This window comes from Nuphar pumila, chromosome 15, assembly GCF_984573655.1.
Source record: "Nuphar pumila chromosome 15, dmNupPumi1.hap1.1, whole genome shotgun sequence".
NCBI classification, from domain to species: domain Eukaryota; kingdom Viridiplantae; phylum Streptophyta; class Magnoliopsida; order Nymphaeales; family Nymphaeaceae; genus Nuphar; species Nuphar pumila.
In genome coordinates this window covers 17,492,106-17,513,477 of record NC_143263.1, presented here as the reverse complement: position 1 = coordinate 17,513,477, position 21,372 = coordinate 17,492,106, and the positions used below count along the sequence as shown (strand labels likewise).

The window sequence follows — 21,372 nt, the reverse complement described above, 5'->3', positions numbered from 1 at the left end:
GCTATTTTTTTCTTTCAATTTTTGTTTTGTTGTGGAAAGGAAATGCTTCAAACTTTATTGAAAACCAGACTAGAAGGGGGATAATATGTCACCTCGAGGGTCATACTACATTTCATATAGTGATTATTTTGCGTCAATGTAATGCATATTGTTAATGGATTTGCATACATGTTATCTACGGCATTCCATGCAGATTACAGGGCGAACCATCAATCTGTCAGTAGGAGTTAAGCAGCTGTCCTATCAAGTTTCAACTCATAGACTATGGATTGGTTTCCCAAGCAAGCCATATGGGGCTTGGGACCTCGACAAACCATCTCATGGCTAGTTGCTTTAGACATGGTACACAAGAAATCTCATGGCTGGTTGCTTTAGGTTCCATGTATGATGCTCAAAATTTCCTAGAACATCAATTTGTGCATATTTGACTGGCATTGTTTCCTAAAAAAGATTTTAAAATGATATTTTGAACCCTAAATTTAAGGTTTGGAAACATAGCGAAAATTTATTTGTTCTTTTTTAAAACTCATTTGTGATAATGACGCTTGATTGGTGGATCCATCCCTCACCATCATCACTTCTCTCCTTAAAGTATTGCTAGCATTTGGGAAAGAATGGTAGTTCACTTTATATTCTTGCCATTCATTTGAGAGGGAAGAGTTTGCAGGAGCATGGTTATTTGGGATGTTTTGAAGCCTTTTGCATTGCTGCTTTAATCATGGAAGGGGCAATTACTACTTTGGCACTGTTGGAAAGGACACTAATTTACTGCTGCTGCTCTTGGCTAGCATGCTTTCACTAGGGATAAACATACTTTATTGGATCGTGCCTAATTGTATGCAGTCATATTTTGATGGAAAATGGTAGCATTATATCTGGACTTGACAAATTTGGGTTCCAATTAGATTCAGATTTAGATTTGGATGTAAAAAACCATATACTAGTCGGATGCACCTTCCCCTACTAAATTAGACTAAATGGATTTGGGTTCAGTTGGATCTGACCTGAATCCAAGCCATTGATATCTCTAATTTCACCTCCGGAAGGTGGAGGCGGTGGTGGCATGGGAAGGGAGACTTCTTTTCTAGTGTTTTCATCATTGTTCTATCTTTTTTTTCTGAGTGCAAATGATCAAATTTTAAAACCCCATTACCTTTGCATGTGGAGAAACTTTCAGTGGCTAGGAGTTGGGATGATGGTGTTTTTCTTTTTTTTTTCTTAATTTATTAATTGGAAATCATAAAAACATAATTTTGTCACCGATCTATTAAAGTATGAAAGTTAGCATACAAATCATTGTTTAGCGGATCATTTTAAGAAGTAAATTATTGAAATTAATTAGTAAAAAATGTCACTAAGTTGGGGCTTATATTTTCTCCATTCCTAACCATAGGTAAAATGTTATAATATATATGTATATATATATATATATATATATATATATATATAGAGAGAGAGAGAGAGAGAGAGAGAGAGAGAGAGAGAGCATATTTGTGGATTCCCAATAGATGGAAAAGAATGGTTGAATCACAGCAGATCAGATGGCATGCACTTTAAAAAGTGCTAGAAAATGACATTTAGCAGTGCTTTAAAGCAAGGTTGTACGTATCGTAACCCTTATCGGTTCGGCTCAAAGTAAGATACTATCGTATCGTAAAAAATCATATAATATGTAATAAGATTAACTAAACATAGATATGCTCTTAAACATTAAACAACTATGCATTTGGTTATGCTGCAGCCACACATCTAATCGCCACAAATACAATCGGCCAAGACAAAATAATGATACATTCAAAAGCCAAAAAGTTTTCATAACTCATTGTAAAAGTTAAAGTTACAGTTTTTAGTTACACAAATGTTATTAAGGGGAAATGCATAAATCTAGAGTTCAAAAACATATAATAAAAGTAATCTTCAGTGTTAAACTTCAACTCAATGATTTTCTTCGTTTATTGTATCGTTCAATGGCTTGAGATGATGATGGGTCATTTTCATCTTCTGAATCAGGAACCACCTCTGACAATTTTTCTCCCGCAAATGTTGCACACACTCATATCTTTCTTTTATCATCTTCTATAAGGCTAGTAAGAAGCTCAACACGAATATTAGTAAAAATGCGATGTTTATATAATTTCACGGTGGACTTTCTATGCCCCACAAGATGACATTTAAATCTATTCAATCCTCTATGCATTACAAAACCACAAAAGTTACACTTTGCTATTCCTTTCAAACAGATCTCCAAGTCAACTGGTGTACAATATTTTAATGCATGATCCTTTAAGAGGCATCCTCCAACACCTCCACCCTCCATCGACCTCCTAGAGCACGAACTACTAAATCTAATCACTACAAAGATGTAAAACACTGCTCAATAGTTCACTTAGGGACAAATTTTGAGTTCTAAGGGCACAAAAAATGAGATCAAGGGTAAAAAAACTAAAAGTAAAGTAATATCTTCTAAAATATAAAAAAAAGGAGCTTTCCATCCTTCAACTTTAATCATACACAAATGAAACAAAGAACAAATATTTTTTTACCTTATCCAACTTCCTTGAGTGAAAATTGGGTGAAAATGCACTCTTACTTGAGCAAACTGCAAAAGTCCTCTCCCTTGAGCACGAATCGACCCCCAAATTACACTCGCGAATCCTAGGATGTGTGAATACCCCTCTAATGGCCTCTACACAAATGAGGGAGTCGACCCTCGAGAGGTATTTAAAACCCAAAAAGAAAAAAATGCGATTCAACCCTTGTTAAAGTGTGCCGACACAATATCATATGATACATGCCTGTATCGTACCATATCGTATGATACGTATACGATACACACTCATATTGCGATATGAGTGTGTATCGTATCATTCTTATAAAAAGTTACGATACATATCATACGATACACTACGATACAAACAATATTGCTTTAAAGTGGTGTTGAAGGTTGTGGAACCCTTTAGCAAAGTCATTAGAGATCTTTTTTGCACATTTCTCTACCTAGTCAAGCGGTTGTGGTTTGGCCTATGTTACTTGGACACTGACATGAGTGTCGGTGTTAGACACGAGAATAAGTGTCGAACACGACGGGTCTTAAAAATCTAGACATTTGAACACAACTATATATATATATATACAGAGAGAGAGAGAGAGAGAGAGAGAGAGCTATGCAAACAAAACATAAAATATAAATTGCATATTCCTTTCTCATTTGCGATCTGTTCCTTGATGATTTAAAGAAATGTCAATGATGGAATATGAACATGTAAGATTTTAAGTACAAAAATCAAAACAAATCATCAAGACTAATGAGAGTGCCGGATGCTCGATGCTAGCATGATAGATACTTCCCTGATAATTATCTTCCAACTAGTGTTGTAAACAGCGTTGAGACGTAGCGAGGCGCTCCACCAAAAACTGAGGCGAGGCGTAAAGTGTAAGCCTCAAATTTTTTTTTGAAAAATTAAAAAATTATAAAAAAATATCTAGAAATATAAATAAATAAAGAAATGCTTTATTGATGAAGTAACAACCAATAAGAAATAAAAAAATTCAAATCCGTACTAAAAAATATGAGATTAACATATAAAAGTAACTAAGAAACTGATTACATAACTGGAAAACTAATTGTATAATTGAAAAATATAATGTCGTATAAAGCAACAACCAATAAGCAATAGAAAATCTCAAATAAGTACTAAAAAATATGAGATTAACATATAAAAAGTAAAATAAACTAATTAAAAACTAATTAAAAGCTTACTAATTAAAAATAAAGCGTAAGCTTATCAATTAAAAATAAAACTAAAACTAAAAATAAAATAAACTAAACTAATTAAAAGTTCCTTCTTCTTCGTACTAATTAAAAATAAAAGTAAAATAAACTAATTTAAAACTAATTAAAAACTAATTAAAAACTAATTAAAAACTATTTAAAACTAATTAAAAGCTTATTAATTAAAAATAAAAGTAAAATAAACTAATTAAAAACAAAACTTAAGTAAAATAAACTAATTAAAGATTCTTCTTCTTCCTTTTTTTTTTCGCGCCAGTGTCACCTGGGTACGGTTACAGGTACAGAGGGTACGATACAACAATTTCAAAAAATGAGTGTACGGGGATATGACAATATATATATATATATATATATATATATATATATATATATATATATATATATATAGTGTGGGGTCCAATGCAAGATTCATATAATGGTTTGTTGGTTTGTGGGGGGTGTAGGTAAAAAATGAATAAAGGGTGTCCTGAAGTGACATTTTGAATAAATAAGGGGATGTAATTAAAAAATGAATAAAGGGGGGGGGGTCGAAAATTTTAAAAGATGAAATACGGAGGAAAGGGTCTCCTCCCACCCCACCGTCTCTCTCTCTGGGCAAGAAAGAGAATAAGGAGGAAGACGAAGACGAAAAAGCCAGTGGTAGGTACCTCTGTCGATCTAGGGTTTCCCAATCGGGATGGCGCCGAAGGAGCAAAAGGGTTTCTTTGTGTTGAGTCTTTCCAATTTTGACAACGCGATGCACAAATCCATCAACGGGTACACACTCAGAGCCCTCTTTCTCCTTCTCTCTCCTATCGAGGGTGGGAAGGGGAAGGTCTCTAAACATAGATGAGAGCCACAGGGGGAGGAGGGGAATCAAGAGACAGAGGGAGATATAAGGGGGGTTTTGGGGAGAGCAGAAAGAGAGTGTCGAGAGTGAGGCTTTTATGAGAGAGGGAGGAAGGGCGGGGGGTGGGGTGCGGTTTCGGGTGGGGCGCAGGGTAGTGCGATGAGGCGGAGGGTTTCGTGAGAGAGAGAGAGGAAGGGCGGGGTCATATTAGGATTTCGGGTCTGCACTGGACCTGAAACTGCGGCGTAGTGTGGGACCCCGACCTGCGGCGTACCTGCGCTACGCCCGGTACCCACGCCTGTGTCGACATGGGTATGCCGACCCTTTTGCCATGTCACAGTTACATAGCAGAACACCTATGTCTATGATACTCAACACTAGACACAAGTATGACACTTGCTGGACACGGCGTGTCGAGACACCTTTTAAGGTGTTAGACACTCGACACACGTGTCCAAATTTTTGGACACTCTTAATTTTAAAAACGGAGTGTCGGTGCTGTGTCCAAAAGTGTCAGTGTCAGGAAGTGTTTGACACCGACACTTCAGCCTAGTTGAAGTTTCCATGTAACATAGGGTTTGGCTATTGGATGTTTGCAGTTATGCCCAATTCTCTCTCTCTCTCTATATATATATATATCCACTAGGATATGTGAACTGAAAATATGAGGACTAGGGTGTGAATTAGGCATTTCTGATGCTTCTTTTGCAAATCCAATCTTGTAAATGTGTTCAGCATAGTCCATTGCTAGGAATCGTCTATTGGATCATGCTTTTTCGACAAAAGTAACATGATTTTGGATGCTAGGATATTTACAAAAATTCTGAGCCGTTGCTTTTCAAGCCTTAAAAAATCCTGCATATGCATCGCAACAGCTGGTCCCTTTAAAACCAAACATGTAAATCACATCTGTATGGTCAGATTTAAGTAAAAAAAACCAAAAAAAATCCATGATTTCTATTCTTATATTATATATATATAGAGAGAGACAGAGAGATGCACACACACACACATACACACACACACACATATATATATATATATAACAGCTGGTCCCTTTAAAACCAAACATGTAAATCACATCTGTATGGTCAGATTTAAGTAACCCCCCCCCCCCAAAAAAAATCCATGATTTCTATTCTTATATTATATTATATATTTTATATATATATATATATATATATATATATATATATAGAGAGAGAGAGAGAGAGAGAGAGAGACCTATGTCACATGGGTGCTGCGGGTACGGGTGCGGAGCAATTTCAAAAATTTTGGACACGGGGACTCGGCTATATATATATGTATATATATTTTTAAAAATATATATAACAATAATAAGACTCAGTCAAAGTTGTGCCCATTAGGGGACACGACTATATATATATATAAACAATAATAAGACTCGGCTATATATATATATACAAAAAGATCGATTTTTTTTTTAGTTTTTATACGTCTTTTCCCCTAAAAAAGAACAAAAATAAAAATAGATTCGGTCAAAGTTGTCTGAGTCCAAAATGTGAACGGACTCATCCTGGTGCGTTGACCGAGTCCGACACTTGGTTGACCGTGTCCGCCCCGTGTCCGAAGCCGCATCCGTGTCGGGGCGTGTCGACGCAGGTGCGTCGACCTTATAGCCGAGTCTGTGTGACTTAGATAGAGACAATGAGATGCACACACACACACACACATATATATAAGCAATGATGAACACATCTACATGTTAGGATTAAGCGAAAAATGCATGCAAATATATATTTTTTAAAGTATTTAGGACTATTAGGATATGAACCATTTAGGAGCTACTTAACACTCTCCCTCTCTCTCTATACATACATACATGCACACATATGTATGTATGTAGGGGTGGCAAAATCTGACACGACCCGCCAACCCGCTTCTTAGCCGGGTTCGGGTTTGGCTTAAACGGGTTCGTGTTGTAAATAGGTCGACCCGCCTAACCCGTTTATTAAACGGATCGGGTTCGTGTTAGGGGTATGCCAACCCGGCTGACCCGTTTAATAAATGGCTCAAGAAACAAAAGAAAGAAACCAACAGAAAGAAAAGAACACAAGAAGCCTTTCTTTTATAAAAAGCTTAACGTTCCTATAAAATTTCAACCAAAAGAATATAAGATGAGCTCGATGAAGTTGCGACGAACGAACAAACATCTCCTTCATACAAAAGAGTACATAACCAAATAGAGGATGGAAAACCCACCCCAAAGCGACACCGACCGTTCAGAAGACCACCCGGAACTGTGGAGCGTTCGACCCCGCAGAAGACAGGATCTCCCACCGGCACTCCTCGAGCTCGTCGGAGACGGGGCAGTAGCCGGTGAGCGTGATCTTGTCGCCGGAGCCGAACTCGAAGACGGTAACGGCATCGGGCCTCGGCACCTCCATGGCGCCATTCATCCCCGGGACCTCCTGCTCTTCGGCCGCCGCGTCCGTCGCCGGCTTCTCCGTTTTCCGCCCTTCCTTCCCCTTGCCGTCCTTGGACTGCGGCGCGTCACCCTTCATTATGGAGAACTACCACCCCATTTTCGCTCTCCCTAGGGGTTAGGGTTTTGGTTGGGGGGAGAAGTTAGGTGGGCGGGTCAACCCGTTTACCCGAACCCGATCCGCCAACCTGTTTACCCGACCCGACCCGTTTATTAAACGGGTTAACCGTGTCATGTCGGGTTACCCGTTTAATAAATGGGTCGGGTTCATGTTTGTCACAGCCGACCCGTTTAATAAACGGATCGGGTTCGTGTTGAGGTATGCTGACCCGCCAACCCATCGACCCGACCCGCCAACCCGACCCGATTACTATGTATGTGTGTGTGCCATTGGAAGGCTAGGCATATTCCACTTTTTTCACTTAAAAGATGCTGAAAATGATTTTTTTCTTATTTTTATTTCATTATTTTTGTATCTTTCTATGTAGATGAAATAAAAAAGAAGTCTGACAGTTGCATACAGAAGGATGCCTTTATTCGTAATACTGGAGAAATGCTGCAGCATGACTCTGCCAGCATCTTGTTTGAACACACGACTGATGGTGGTACATCACTTGAGCGGGTTTTTTGTTCAAACACTACTCTTTCTGCGCCCTTGCAATCAGGATCTTTTGATGACTCCAACCATGGAACCCGTTCTACTGGTCCTGTGGGATGCAGCCCTGAGAAAGATGAATCATCTAGGTTCCCTCCAGTTCCACTCAGGAAATCTGGCTTCTCTGATTCTGCCAGAGTCTTCATTGAAGTTCTTAAGAAGAACAGGTTGTGTCAGAAATTTATTAGGAGTAAGCTGATACAGATTGAGACAATGATTGGTGAGAACAAAGAGCTCAGAAATCGAATGAAATGCTTAGTAGATTTCCAGGCATCATGCAAAAGGCAAGCAGCACAATTATTGGGTCAAGCAACTGATGCTCGTGTCAGGTTAATCTTACTTCCAAATGCTAGAAAGTCATCTAAGAAAGCAAAGGTCATATTCTGGGCATTTATATGATTTTTTTGTGTACTTTTTGTCGTCACTCATGTCATGCTTTCTTTGGTAGCAATTTCATATTTACTAGATTTTCTTGTCATTTCATCCATTTTTTTATATTTCACTTCAGGATGTGCTTGAGTTGCATTCATTTCCTTTTATTTGGCTTTGGCTGATAATCACTATTATTAGATGTAAATCTTTTCGTATTTGTTATTGTTTATACATGAAAGAGACTTATTTCTCTTATAAAGAGTTATTAAACTCTAGACATGGCACTAATAACTGACAAGAAATGTTGATTGAAGAAAACTATAGAGTTTAGCTATAGAATTGTTCCCATAACGGTCAATTGTGGTTGAATTGTGCTTATGCTTGAAGTTTCCATTCAGTTTGATCATGGTAACTGTAATGAAACCACAAGTGCACAAAGTACAATGCCACAAAGTGGCTATAAAGATGCACACTCACAAGTATAAAAGCCTCTAATGAGCCAAATACAAAGAGCCAACACACAATCTCTCAAAAGAGAGCAACAACACAAAAAATAAGTCTTTACTCAAATATGCTTTGCAACAAGCATAGGCAATACAAGGGCAATGAGTGCCTTTAAATAGGCACTCATATAACAAGGGGCTGGCCAACTAGCTATGGGGCCAGTCCTAAGAGCTAGATTTCTAGCCTTTGGGGCTGGTCCAACCCCCAATCCTGTACAGATGCCATTACAAAAGGATGCTGACACCTGTAATAAGATGAAATTACTGAAATACCCCTGATGGGTATTTCAGTTTACATACACAGTAAATGACACACACACACACACACACACACACACACACACACACATATATATATATATATATATGTGTGTGTGTGTGTCACATATACAATACATTTTAGCACTTCCCTCAAACTTACGGTGTGATCACCAAAAGTTTGTCAAGAATAAAATAAAATCGAGGTGACGAAAGCGCCTTGGTGAAGAAGTCTGTAGTTGATATTTGGAAGTAACATAAGGTAGAGTGATGGTGTGCTTTAAAAATTCTTTACGCACATAGTGGCAATCCATTTCGATATGCTTGGTTCTTTCATGAAATGTATGGTTGTCAGCTATGTATATTGCACTCTTATTATCACAACACAGTCTGGAAGGTGTTTGAAGATGAATGCTCATGTCTTTAAGTAATCTTCGCAACCAAACGATCTCTGATGTTGTTGTAGCCATTGCACGGTACTCAGTTTCAGCGGATGATAAAGATACTTTCTATTGTTTTTTGCACTTCCACGACACTAGAAAATCATCTAAAAAAACATAAAAACCAATAGTTGAGCGTCGATCATTTGGATTTCCTCGGAAGAAAAAGATAACAAAAGACCTCTAGAGGTAGATGTTTGTAAATATCTAACGATTCTCATCACAACACTCATGTGAACTATGGTGGAAGAATGTTTTAATTGGCTAACAGTATGAACTGCATGCACAATATCAAGCCTAATAATAGTTAAATAAGTCAGGGCGTCAATCATTTGGTGATATGGAGTAGGATCATTTTGAGGTATCACATCATTAATCTTCATCTTGGCATTAATAACTTTTGGTGTGTCCGCCCTTTTTTCATCAGTAATGCCTGACCTACCAATAATATCATTAGCAAACTTGGTTTAAGAAAGCAAGTATCTTCTAGGAGAGTAAGCAACCTCAATTCCAAGAAAAAATTTGAGAAATCCAAGATCGGTCATTTCAAAATATTTTTTAAGAATACATTTAATATCCTTTGCTTCTTGTTTGTCTTCATCAGTAATGATCATATCATCAACATAAAGGAGAAGTATAACAATACCTGCATCATATTTCTTAGTAAACATAGTAATATCAGTATAACAAGATTTAAAACCAAACTTTAGCATAACAGAACTAAAACGATCATACCAGGCTTTAGGTGCCTGTTTCAAACCATAAAGAGCTTTTTTCAATCGAAGTACCTTACGAGAGGGGACTTCATATCCAAGGGGGTGAATCCATATAAACCTCTTCTTTTAAATCTCTATTTAAAAAAATATTTTTAATATCCATTTGGTATATACGCCAACATTTAATAGTAACAACAACAATAAGGGTCCTAACCAGAGTTACCAGAAGCGCCTAGGTAAGTGGGGAAGCGCGGAACGTTGCGCTTTTGAAACGCACGGGGAAGCGCCCTTTTTAAATGGGAAGCGTGCTTCCCTTTTATGGGAAGCGCGCTTCCCTTTAATGGGAAGCACACTTCCCATCATGCTTCCCCCGCGCTTCCCCCATTTTTTCAAATTTTTTGTATTTTTTTTTTTATTTTTTTAGCTTCCCCCTCGCTTCCTAGGTCGCTTTTGGTTAGCTTCCTAGGTCGCTTCCGAGATGATTCCCGATTCGCTCCTAAGTGGTCCCACGCTTCCCGCTTCCTAAAATTTTGAAAGTACCTCGCTTCTCGCTCCCGCTTCCCGCTTCCTCAACTGACAACCATGGTCCTAACTGAAGTCATTCTAGCTACTGGTGCAACTGTTTTATCATAGTTTATTCTGTATTCTTATGCATACCATTTGACTACTAACCGGGCCTTGTTTCTTTTTAGGGTCCTATTACTCTTAGTTTTAACTTTATACACCCATCTACAACTTATAGTTTTCATACTTTTAGGCTAATCAAAGACTTTCCAAGTCATGGATTTTTCGAGTGCTCCTAATTCTTCATTCATAGCTTTTACCCATTCAGGATATTCTTATGCTTGTTTATATGTAGTAGGTTCAAAATAAGCAAAAATCCTAGCTAGACAAGCCCTATATTGAGGTGAAAAGGATTCATATGAAACAAATCGGGGGGTCTAGAAGTCCTATATGATCTTCTAACGACTTAAGTTTGTTGATTTTCTAAGGTAGAGTACCTTTCTATGGCTTTTGGTTGACTATTATTGTCACATCTTTTATATTGAATTATATTAGGTCAGTTTCAATGTTTTCACCATCCTGATTTGATTGAGTCTCTTTATCTATATCATTCTCATACGAAGAATCACCCTTACTGCGAGGCAATAATTCAAGCAAAAAAGAACACTCAGTTTTTCTTAGGCACATTTTGAAAAAACTTTCATTTTTCAGAAATCGAACATTCCTGAATATATATATATATATATATATATATATATATATATATATATATATATAGTTTGTTATTTTTGAAATCAAAACATCTAAACCTTTTCTGAGTTTCTCCATATCCAAAGAAAGCACAAGGTATAGCTTTAAGAGGGAGCTTATTATTTTTGTCAATGAGAACAAAGCACTTGCATCCAAACGGTCTTAATCTAAGATAATCGGGAGAAACTTTAAAACAAGAAGAGATGTTTTGAAGCTTGGATGACAGGAGTCAGTTGATGAGATATACGACCGTCAAACATGCTTCAACCCAAAAATGTTTTTGATCATCTTTTGCAATTAAAAGAGTTCTTATAGTTTCAATTATGTGCCTATGTTTTCTCTCAGCTAATTCGTTTTGTTGAGGATTATAGGCACATGATCTTTGATAAATAATTTTATTATTTTCAAAATAAGTTTTGAAATCATTTGACATAAATTCTTCCTCAGAGTCGGAGAGGAAGATAGAAATTTTGGTCTTGAATTGGTTTTTTATTGTTATTTTTTAAAATTATTAAAAACTACATTGTTGTGCCTAAAAAAGTATATCTAAGAGTATCTTGTATAATCATCAACAAATATTACATAATAAAAGAAACTGCTTTTAGATAAAATAGGAGAAGGTTCCCCCCATACATCCAAGTGCACTAATTCAAATGGTTTAGAAGAAAAGGTTTTTTTTTTTAAAGGAGAGAGCTTTCATTTTACCAACAATACAATCCTCACAATAAAAATTTTCATTATAAAATTTGCTTAAATGAGGTACATGAGATAATTTTGACAAACTAGGATGTTCGAATCTTTGGTGCCATAAAACTAAATTTACATTTTGAACATTATAACAAAAATTGCTTTTTGGAAGAAGAAAATGATCCATGTAGTATTTGCTTCCCGGATCGGAGATCCTACACAAAACACTTTTTGGATGAGGAGACACTACACAAAGCACCCAATGCTGTACAACTGCCATTACAAAAGGATAAGAAAAAAAAACTCTAAAGAATTAGAAAAACATGAGGTCGTCGTTTCCTAGTAGATTGACACCTGTTACAAGATGAAATTACTGAAATACCCCTGACATACACAGTAAAGGCTATATATATATATACACACAATACAAATGTGTCACATATACTATACATTTTAACAGTAACCTTACATTTTGTACCTAAAGTATGAAGCATAAACTTGAGATCTTTTGAGGACAACATAATCATGTTTTCAGCACAGCTTTGTGAAAAATCATTGATTTTAGGATATTATGGAACGTGTGAAGGCAACTCAGTGCCTCCACCAAGCTGTTACCCCACCAAGAAAGGAAAGAATGCTCATTTTGATGATAGAGCTGATTAGGATTTACACATTTGTAGGTCATGCTGATAGTCTCCTTACTAAGCTTGGACTCCTTGAAGAGAAAGCCATTGTTGAGATTCTCTAGTATAACAAATTTGGTTCTGAGTTGTGCGCAGGTTGCACATTCAAAATTTGGACAGTATCCAGTGTCAACATTATGGAGAATTTGGTTTGAAGTCTGTTAAGGATCATGTGTCTGTCACGAAGTGGCATGGAGCCCGAGACACAAACTAAAGACAAATAAAGAGGAGCAAAAGCATAAACATAATTCATTTGACCATAAATAAGAAATAACATGTTTATACATTCATAAGAACACCAACAAATAAAATAATAATTTTTATTAATAATAAAATAAACAAAAATTACATATAAACCTCACTAAAAAACACTCACACAATATGTACAGTCATCCTCTCTCACTTTTTACAAAGCACACACTCACCCATATATATATATATATAAGAGGAAGTGGGAGAAAAAGGAGGGACTAGCCCAACAACTAGATTGGTCAACATATTTTGACCAACAAAAATAAAAATAAAAAGGAGCAAAAAAAGTCATTTAAAAAATGATTAAGAAATAAATAAAGTAAAATTCCTATTCTACCCCTAATGGTATACAATAAGTATACTCAATCTATACAATACCTAGGCTAATGACCAAACATTCAATATGTATATGAAAGAATACAAAAGGAAATTCAAAAGATATACAAAGGATATACCAAGTACACCTAGGTATACTTTGGTATGAAAAAACACAACACATATCTTAACACCCCCTCAAACTTATGGAATAACCTCATCAGCTATGTCACATGGGTGCGGGTGCGGGTGCGGGGATTCAGCACTTCCAAAAAACCCGGGTGTGGGGGTGCGGCAGGGGCAAAAATGTAATATATATATATATAGGGGGTCGGGGAATAGGCAGATTTTTTTTCAAATTTTGCAGTTGTCAGCAGCTGACAGACTGTCAGCATAAATTTTTTTTAAAAAAATTTCGAAGCCCATTTGGGCAATTTTTTTTTTTTAAAAAAATGGACCTTAATGATCCTGGGTGCGGTCAACGCACCCAGGATCGGGTTGACCGCACCCGGTGCCGCACCCGCACCCGCGTCGAGTCGCGTCGACGCGGGTGCGGCACCCTCCTAGCCGAATCCCTGTGACATAGCTCATCAGCCATCTCCATCTTCATGATATGATGCATAAAAAAAATTAATAAGTTCTTAAAGACTAACAATTACTTTCTCAACCCATATCATCTTTAAGAACCTGTGGAGAGAACAATGGTTCCAACTATACAAGGGAAAATATCCTAACCAAATAGTTTTAAGAGAAAACGAAAAGGTCTTTAACACAATAAAAGTTAAAAAAAATAGTTAGACTATATGTATATAGTTTCAAAACAAATATATTTTTAACAAGAATGACAATTTAAAAATAAATACAAATTAAAATAGATAGATATATATATATATATATATATATATATATATATATATATATATATATATATATATATATATATATATATATAGGATGGTCAAGCACACCAACAAAAGTTAAAAGTACCATACATAGAAAATAAACTACACAATTTTAAAAGTGAGTATCAAGAAAAATAACTTTAAGCAATAATTTAAAATTTTTAGCAACAATTTAAGCAATATATAATAGTCATTAAGATAGGCACAAAAAATATACATCAATTTTTTTCTTTAAGAATTCTAGTTTAGACAATCATAACCACAAAATCAGCATATTTTTCAAGAAAACATAAATACTGATCATAGTAAAATTTTGACCACTTAAGTCCAAGAGACAAACACATATTAGACATAAAATATCAATAAGAGATAAACAATTATGCATAAATAATGTCCCAAAGGCTTAGTTAAACATTTCAAATAAAGGTACAAATCATCAATTATACTAATCCAACACAACAACATGCATATTAAATGTAAGAGCTCAAAGGAGTTCACAACAAAAGAAGAATTAATTCAATTCATACAATGCAATATAACAAACATAAAACAAATCTAAATGCCCTCAACATATATATCCAACATGCAATTAAAGCATATTTAATGCACATAGTAATGCATGAAAATTGTTCAAAAAATAACTATTTTCCTTACAAGGGCAAATGGGTAGCAAAAAAGCTTAGAAAATACATGGAGAGATTTAAAAAGAAATGCCATATACAACAACAAATCATAATAGGAGAAATGATATTTGCAACTCTCAACAATAGTTTGCTCACCACAAGCAATCAACTCATTGACCTCCAACTCAACATCCTCACAATCCGAGTGTATCAGCACATAGGATAAGAGATCAAAACAAATGTCAGCAATAACCATACCAGTGACCATGCACCAACAATACCGTCTATCTAAACTAACAATAAACACTAGCTACAACTACAAGAGGTGCACACACCTACCTCACAAATGGTTGTAAAACTGTAAACTCAGCTACAACGGGTGCACATAACTCACCAAACACGGTTGTAAACTAATAAAATAAGATCCCTTGCCCAAAGAAAAATCACTCAAATAATAGGGGAGAGTGGAAAAACAAGAGCGGTAAAAAGAACTTGTAATAAAAACAAACTAATGTCAACAAGAACATAATAAAGATGATTTGAAAAATAATATACAATTCAAGGCAAGGACAATAAATTTTACAAACTTTCGATAATATGGGATGAACCACCATGGTCTCAACAAAAAGTATAACCATCACAGATAAAATCAATACAAGCATCCAATCACAACAAATTACACTATAATTGAGTGATTCAAGTCACTCTCAGAGCGAGAGACCAAACAAACATCAATTAGAGCCAAATTGAGTACCAAAAACACACTCATAAACCAACAATCTAAATTGATTCAATAGTGAGGTGCACAACTAACCTCAACAAATATCTCTGACTCCACAATAAAAGAGGTGCACACAACTCACCTCCAACAAGCCAAAAGAAATAAGTGATGGATCCTCAAAAGAAATATTGTGATGAGCTAAACCAAAACCAAAAAGGTAACAAGACCTTGAAAAACACTTTCCAAAAAAGGAAACAAATAAGAGCTGATTTGAAAACACATTTTTCAAATAAAGTCCAATAGAAAAATTTGAATCTTCAAAGGGATTTAACAAAAAAGACATAATAAATGGTGCAACTACTATATACAAGTATAATGCTTAAATCCTCACACATCAAGCATTCATAAGCTTCATAACAAATTCCATAAGAGGAAATACAATAACTTCATTCAAAGTTCTATATGCGAAAAGATGCTTTAATACCAAATTCTCACAAATACATATGATATCATCAAACGATCACCCAAAATGTTCTCATGCATACATGATATATTCAATAAAACATGTATGTAATATGCGTATAAGACCATCACAATCACACAATGAGTTCCAAAGAACCACAATCAAGAAGAGCATAGGCTGCCTATGGGCACAACAAATATAATATTCACACCTCCTCAAATTAGGATAATAATGTTCTCATACAAAATACATCACACAATTTTCAAAAAATTTATACGAGAATGCATGCTCAAAAAGGATCATTTGCATACATGAATATGTTATCATTCCAAAAACTCATAGATCAATGCTATACGTGCATAAACACATGCATATACTAGTCAACAAAGAATACAAAAATATCATGCATCTATAGTGCATACAAGATACAAACACATTTTATGCTATAAACCCAAAATGCATAAATATTCAGCGTGCCTATTGTTAGAAAATGACTTGAAAAACATTGGGTTCAATAATGAACCCATACCTATGCACGTGAAGTGCAAATATACCCATTAAAGGGAAACAACACAAGCACATAATGTGCTAACACATAAAACCCATAAAAAGGGAAAAATATGACATAAAGTCATAAGTTGCATATCATTGAAGAAATAATGGAGAAGGGGTAAAAACCCCGTTACAATGGAGCAAGAGCTCCCTCAAGGATTAAGAAATACAAAGGGGAGAGCCCCTATTTATAACAACAAAAAGGAGCCTTGGAGGGGCTCCACTCATAGACGTTGGAGCCCCTCCAACGGTCACAAATGTGACCGTTGGAAGGGGCCCAACGTCTATTTGAGTGGGCCCCCCAAGGTACCTTTTGGTACTTGAGAAAAAAGAAATAAAAAATAAAAGAAAAAGAAAAATAAAATAAATTACAATCACATTCATAAAGTGAATGTGCGTAAAACAGAGGAAAAGACTAAAATACCCCTACGGCTAAACAAAAGGAAAATATATATATTATATATATATAAATAGGAGGATACATATACATATATACCATATATGTATATGTATCATCTTTTATATATATAAAATATATCTAATTACAACAATGGATGGATACATTTTAACACCCCCCCTCAAGCTTTGCAGGGAAACGAAAAGATTGAAAAAAGGGCAAAACTCCACGAGGCTTCGGCAAGGATGCAATGAAACTTGAAATAGCCTTCCTCCAATTATCTTCAAATGATGAACCCATTTCTCGAACCATCCAGGGTACTTCCCTTTGTCCTATCTCCAAGATCCTGAGAAAAGAAAACAACAAAGAACAAGTAAACAATATCTTTGCACTTTAATCAAAAAGGAACAAACCTAACAAGGTGCAAAATTTATGCATAATATGATAGTTACTTTAGTATGAAACGAAAAATTTAGAAAACCAAAGTTTCTAAATCATACATTATGTTAAAACAAAATGAGCGGAAGCAAATTATGCAAAAATTGCAAGAATGCATAATGCATTCATATGGTCCACCATTGGACAAATATAACCCCATAATGGGGAATAACAAAATGATCCACTAAGGGATACCACAAGAAGTCTACGAAGAGGCATAACATACATATGCTTTATTGAATGAGAGCCCAAAAAAAGGCCATAAAGAGCATATGCATATACGAATCATTATATGAATTGATACTCAAAGAACTAAAACATGCTTCAACCATGTAGTGAAGTTCCAAATAAGAGAAACGAAGTCTCCAAGCATACTTTAGGCAAAATAAACCCAAGAGTTCACAAGGTTTTTAAAAACATTTATGAAAGTCACACTTAATTAAAAAAAAACATTTTACATATAAGGGTGGCAAAAACCATAAGCACTTAATATATAGATTAAATGCTAAGAAATCAACTTGATATGCATATCAAAAAGATGATTTACTTGAAAAACACAAGTCATGAATGAAATTTTGCAAATTTCAATAATAGTTTATTCATTACAAACAACTTCCTCATTAGTCCTCCAAAACCCATAAATCAAGTGTATAAGCTACTAGATCAAGAATATAAAGCCATTAAAGGCCAAAGACACACACAAAGGTGTGTAAAAAGAACCTCTTGTCTACATATAATAATACTTGAAATAAGTGCATCTACGACAAGAACAAGAGAATACATGCCAACATGGACTAAAAAGTATCTCTTGTCTACGTAAAAAATACACTTAAAACAAAGTATGTTCAGCTACTAGAACAAGAGTAATAAGCCAACCATGGGCAAAAAACACAATGCATATCTTGTCTACATAAGATGGCACTTGAAATGAGTGAAATAAGCCAACCATGGGCATGCATCTAAGCGACTAGAACAAGAACACAAACGCCAACATAGGTTAAAAATCACACACCATGGTGTGAATCAACGTGCATTGTCTACATATAAAAACACTCAAGTCAAATGTGTTCAGCTACTAGACCAAGAGAGCAAAAGCCAACAAAGGGCTAAAAACACACGAAGGTGTAATAAAATTCTTGTCTACATATGATGACACTTAGATAATGGGCATAAAAGGAAAAAACTTTTGAGGCAATAAACTTGTAATGAAAATAAACCTCGAATGAAACAATATTCCTTTTAAAAAAGAATACTCATAATAGCATTTTGGAATAAATGCAAGTAAAACGTATCTTCAACAAGATACTACAACCGATAAAATAATATTCTTTAGAACAAATATGTGAACATACACACCAAGAACACTTGTGAAAAAACACAAGAACACATGTGCACAACGAGCACATCATACGGAATCACAAATGTGCAAATGCACTCATAAGATTCATAAACAAATAAAAGGTTGGGCTATAATCCCAAAACATCTTGATTTTAAATGTACCTTAAAACATTTAAGGTTTCAAATACCATATGTCCATCACATTTACATAGAAGCATCCATAATATCAATGGCACAAGAGAAAAAATGAGTGACACACTCATAATTAGAGATCAAATAACAAATCATTTTAGAGTCCCAAGGTGCCCATAACTCACCTCAACAACCATCTATAATATGGAAGGTGGACAATCTAAAAATGATACAACACGAGGTGCCCATAACTCACCTCGACAAACATCTTTAATATAACAATACTAAGGCCAAATAAATGATGCATTAAATAACATGTGATGGACAAACATAAATGCCACAAAAGGGCAATAAACACATAAGGAATCATTTTCCAAATAAAAGTTTTTACAAAGAGGACCGATTAACAAATTGAATCAAAGGTCCAATATAATCCATCAAAACAATTTTGCATAAACACGAATTATGCTTAATCTTCAAAAGAAGTCTTGTACACCAAAAAAGGCTTATTATGCAACATAACATGAAATATTAAGCAACATCATGTGTATGAACCGATTTGGAACAAACAAGCCTTAACTATGAAAGACATAAGGTGCAATTAAACGGTGAAGTTGGTGAAGTTCAAAAATAACAAACTTAGGCCAATATAGGCATTCATAAAGATGGTGAAGTTTGAAAACTTATGAAATCTACTATTGCAACTTAAAAATGATAAACAATCATGAAATCTTCATAAAAGAGTATATACTCACAAGAAGATTATAAGGACCGAAAGGCTCCTTAAGGAGAGTTTGAACAAAAAACATATACAACTCCCAAAGAAGGAGAAAACTCCATTAAAGTGGAAGAAATCCCAACAAAATAGATTCATTAACAAAACCTTATGATAAGTAAGATTGTACTATGGCTTAAATAAAAAGTAAACATTTATTGAGGAAAAATTTAACACTCTTAAGTTTTATCAAAAAACATGACTTAATAGATTATTACCTACTCCTAATGAAATAAGTACACAATAAACATTAGTGAAGACCATAACTTTTGTAATGAAATATGCAGAAAAACAAAAGAGTGCATTAAGCACTTACAACATTTACTAATGAACAAACAAAAGGGCAAACACCAAAACCCATAAGAAACAATCACAACATAAAAATATAAATGTCTCTTATTGAAAAGAGAGAGAACTCTCTAAATGTTGAAAACATCCTTAAGAGTGTAAAGATGGAAAGAAAATCACCATATTCCATAAGACCATTTTAAAACTTAATTCAACTGGTATTATAAAAAAACTTTCTTAATTAAATGTTGCTTATATAAAACGGACACATAATATGGAATTTTTCATATATGCCAAACATTTTTCAAAAAACTACATTTCACAAGCATTTTAATCTTAACATACCTTTCTTTAAAGACTAAACATTCATATAAAGGTATTTTCATAAACAAGGTTAGGTTTAAAATGTAAATTCAAAGTTCCAACGGTCATAAATTTTTACCGACCCATTAAAGCAAGTTTTGTGCAATCATATATCTAATTTTTCGCCAAACAAGTTATCATTTAAAGTTTTTCAAAGAAAAACATACAAAAACGATTCAATGGAGTAGCAAGTAACTCAAAAAAAACATAATGACAAAAAGCACACATAAAGAAAAGAACATATTACATTCTTTCATACAATACTCAAAGAAATAGAATGCATACCGAATAACTATAAGAAAGACAATAGAGAGAAACGAATACTTCACCATTTTTCTTTAACAAATTCTTGAATACCACGCTTCCCGATGCACCAAAGAGCAACTCGATCTCAACCTTGCTCTGATACCATGTTAGAAAATGACTTGAAAAACATTGGGTTCAATAATGAACCCATACCTATGCACGTGAAGTGCAAATATACCCATTAAAGGGAAACAACACAAGCACATAATGTGCTAACACATAAAACCCATAAAAAGGGAAAAATATGACATAAAGTCATAAGTTGCATATCATTGAAGAAATAATGGAGAAGGGGTAAAAACCCCGTTACAATGGAGCAAGAGCTCCCTCAAGGATTAAGAAATACAAAGGGGAGAGCCCCTATTTATAACAACAAAAAGGAGCCTTGGAGGGGCTCCACTCATAGACGTTGGAGCCCCTCCAACGGTCACAAATGTGACCGTTGGAAGGGGCCCAACGTCTATTTGAGTGGGCCCCCCAAGGTACCTTTTGGTACTTGAGAAAAAAGAAATAAAAAATAAAAGAAAAAGAAAAATAAAATAAATTACAATCACATTCATAAAGTGAATGTGCGTAAAACAGAGGAAAAGACTAAAATACCCCTACGGCTAAACAAAAGGAAAATATATATATTATATATATATAAATAGGAGGATACATATACATATATACCATATATGTATATGTATCATCTTTTATATATATAAAATATATCTAATTACAACAATGGATGGATACATTTTAACACCTATAAGTAAAACAAGAATATCATCATGCACTCAAAACTCAAGAGCATCGGAAACAAAATTACTGTAGCCCATGCTAACATGCAAAATATGATTATAAACTCCTCAAGGAGATTATCCACAC

General features: G+C 34.9%; 1 protein-coding gene across 1 annotated transcript in view; it reads left to right on the top strand.

The window, feature by feature from the left end:
* Positions 1–21,372, top strand: part of LOC149814661 (uncharacterized) — a 66,285-nt gene that overhangs the window by 1,018 nt on the left and 43,895 nt on the right. The window contains exon 2 of the mRNA XM_089990410.1: positions 7,557–8,098. Coding sequence (XP_089846536.1) covers positions 7,557–8,098 — 542 coding nt within the window. The remainder of the gene's footprint in view (positions 1–7,556; positions 8,099–21,372) is intronic.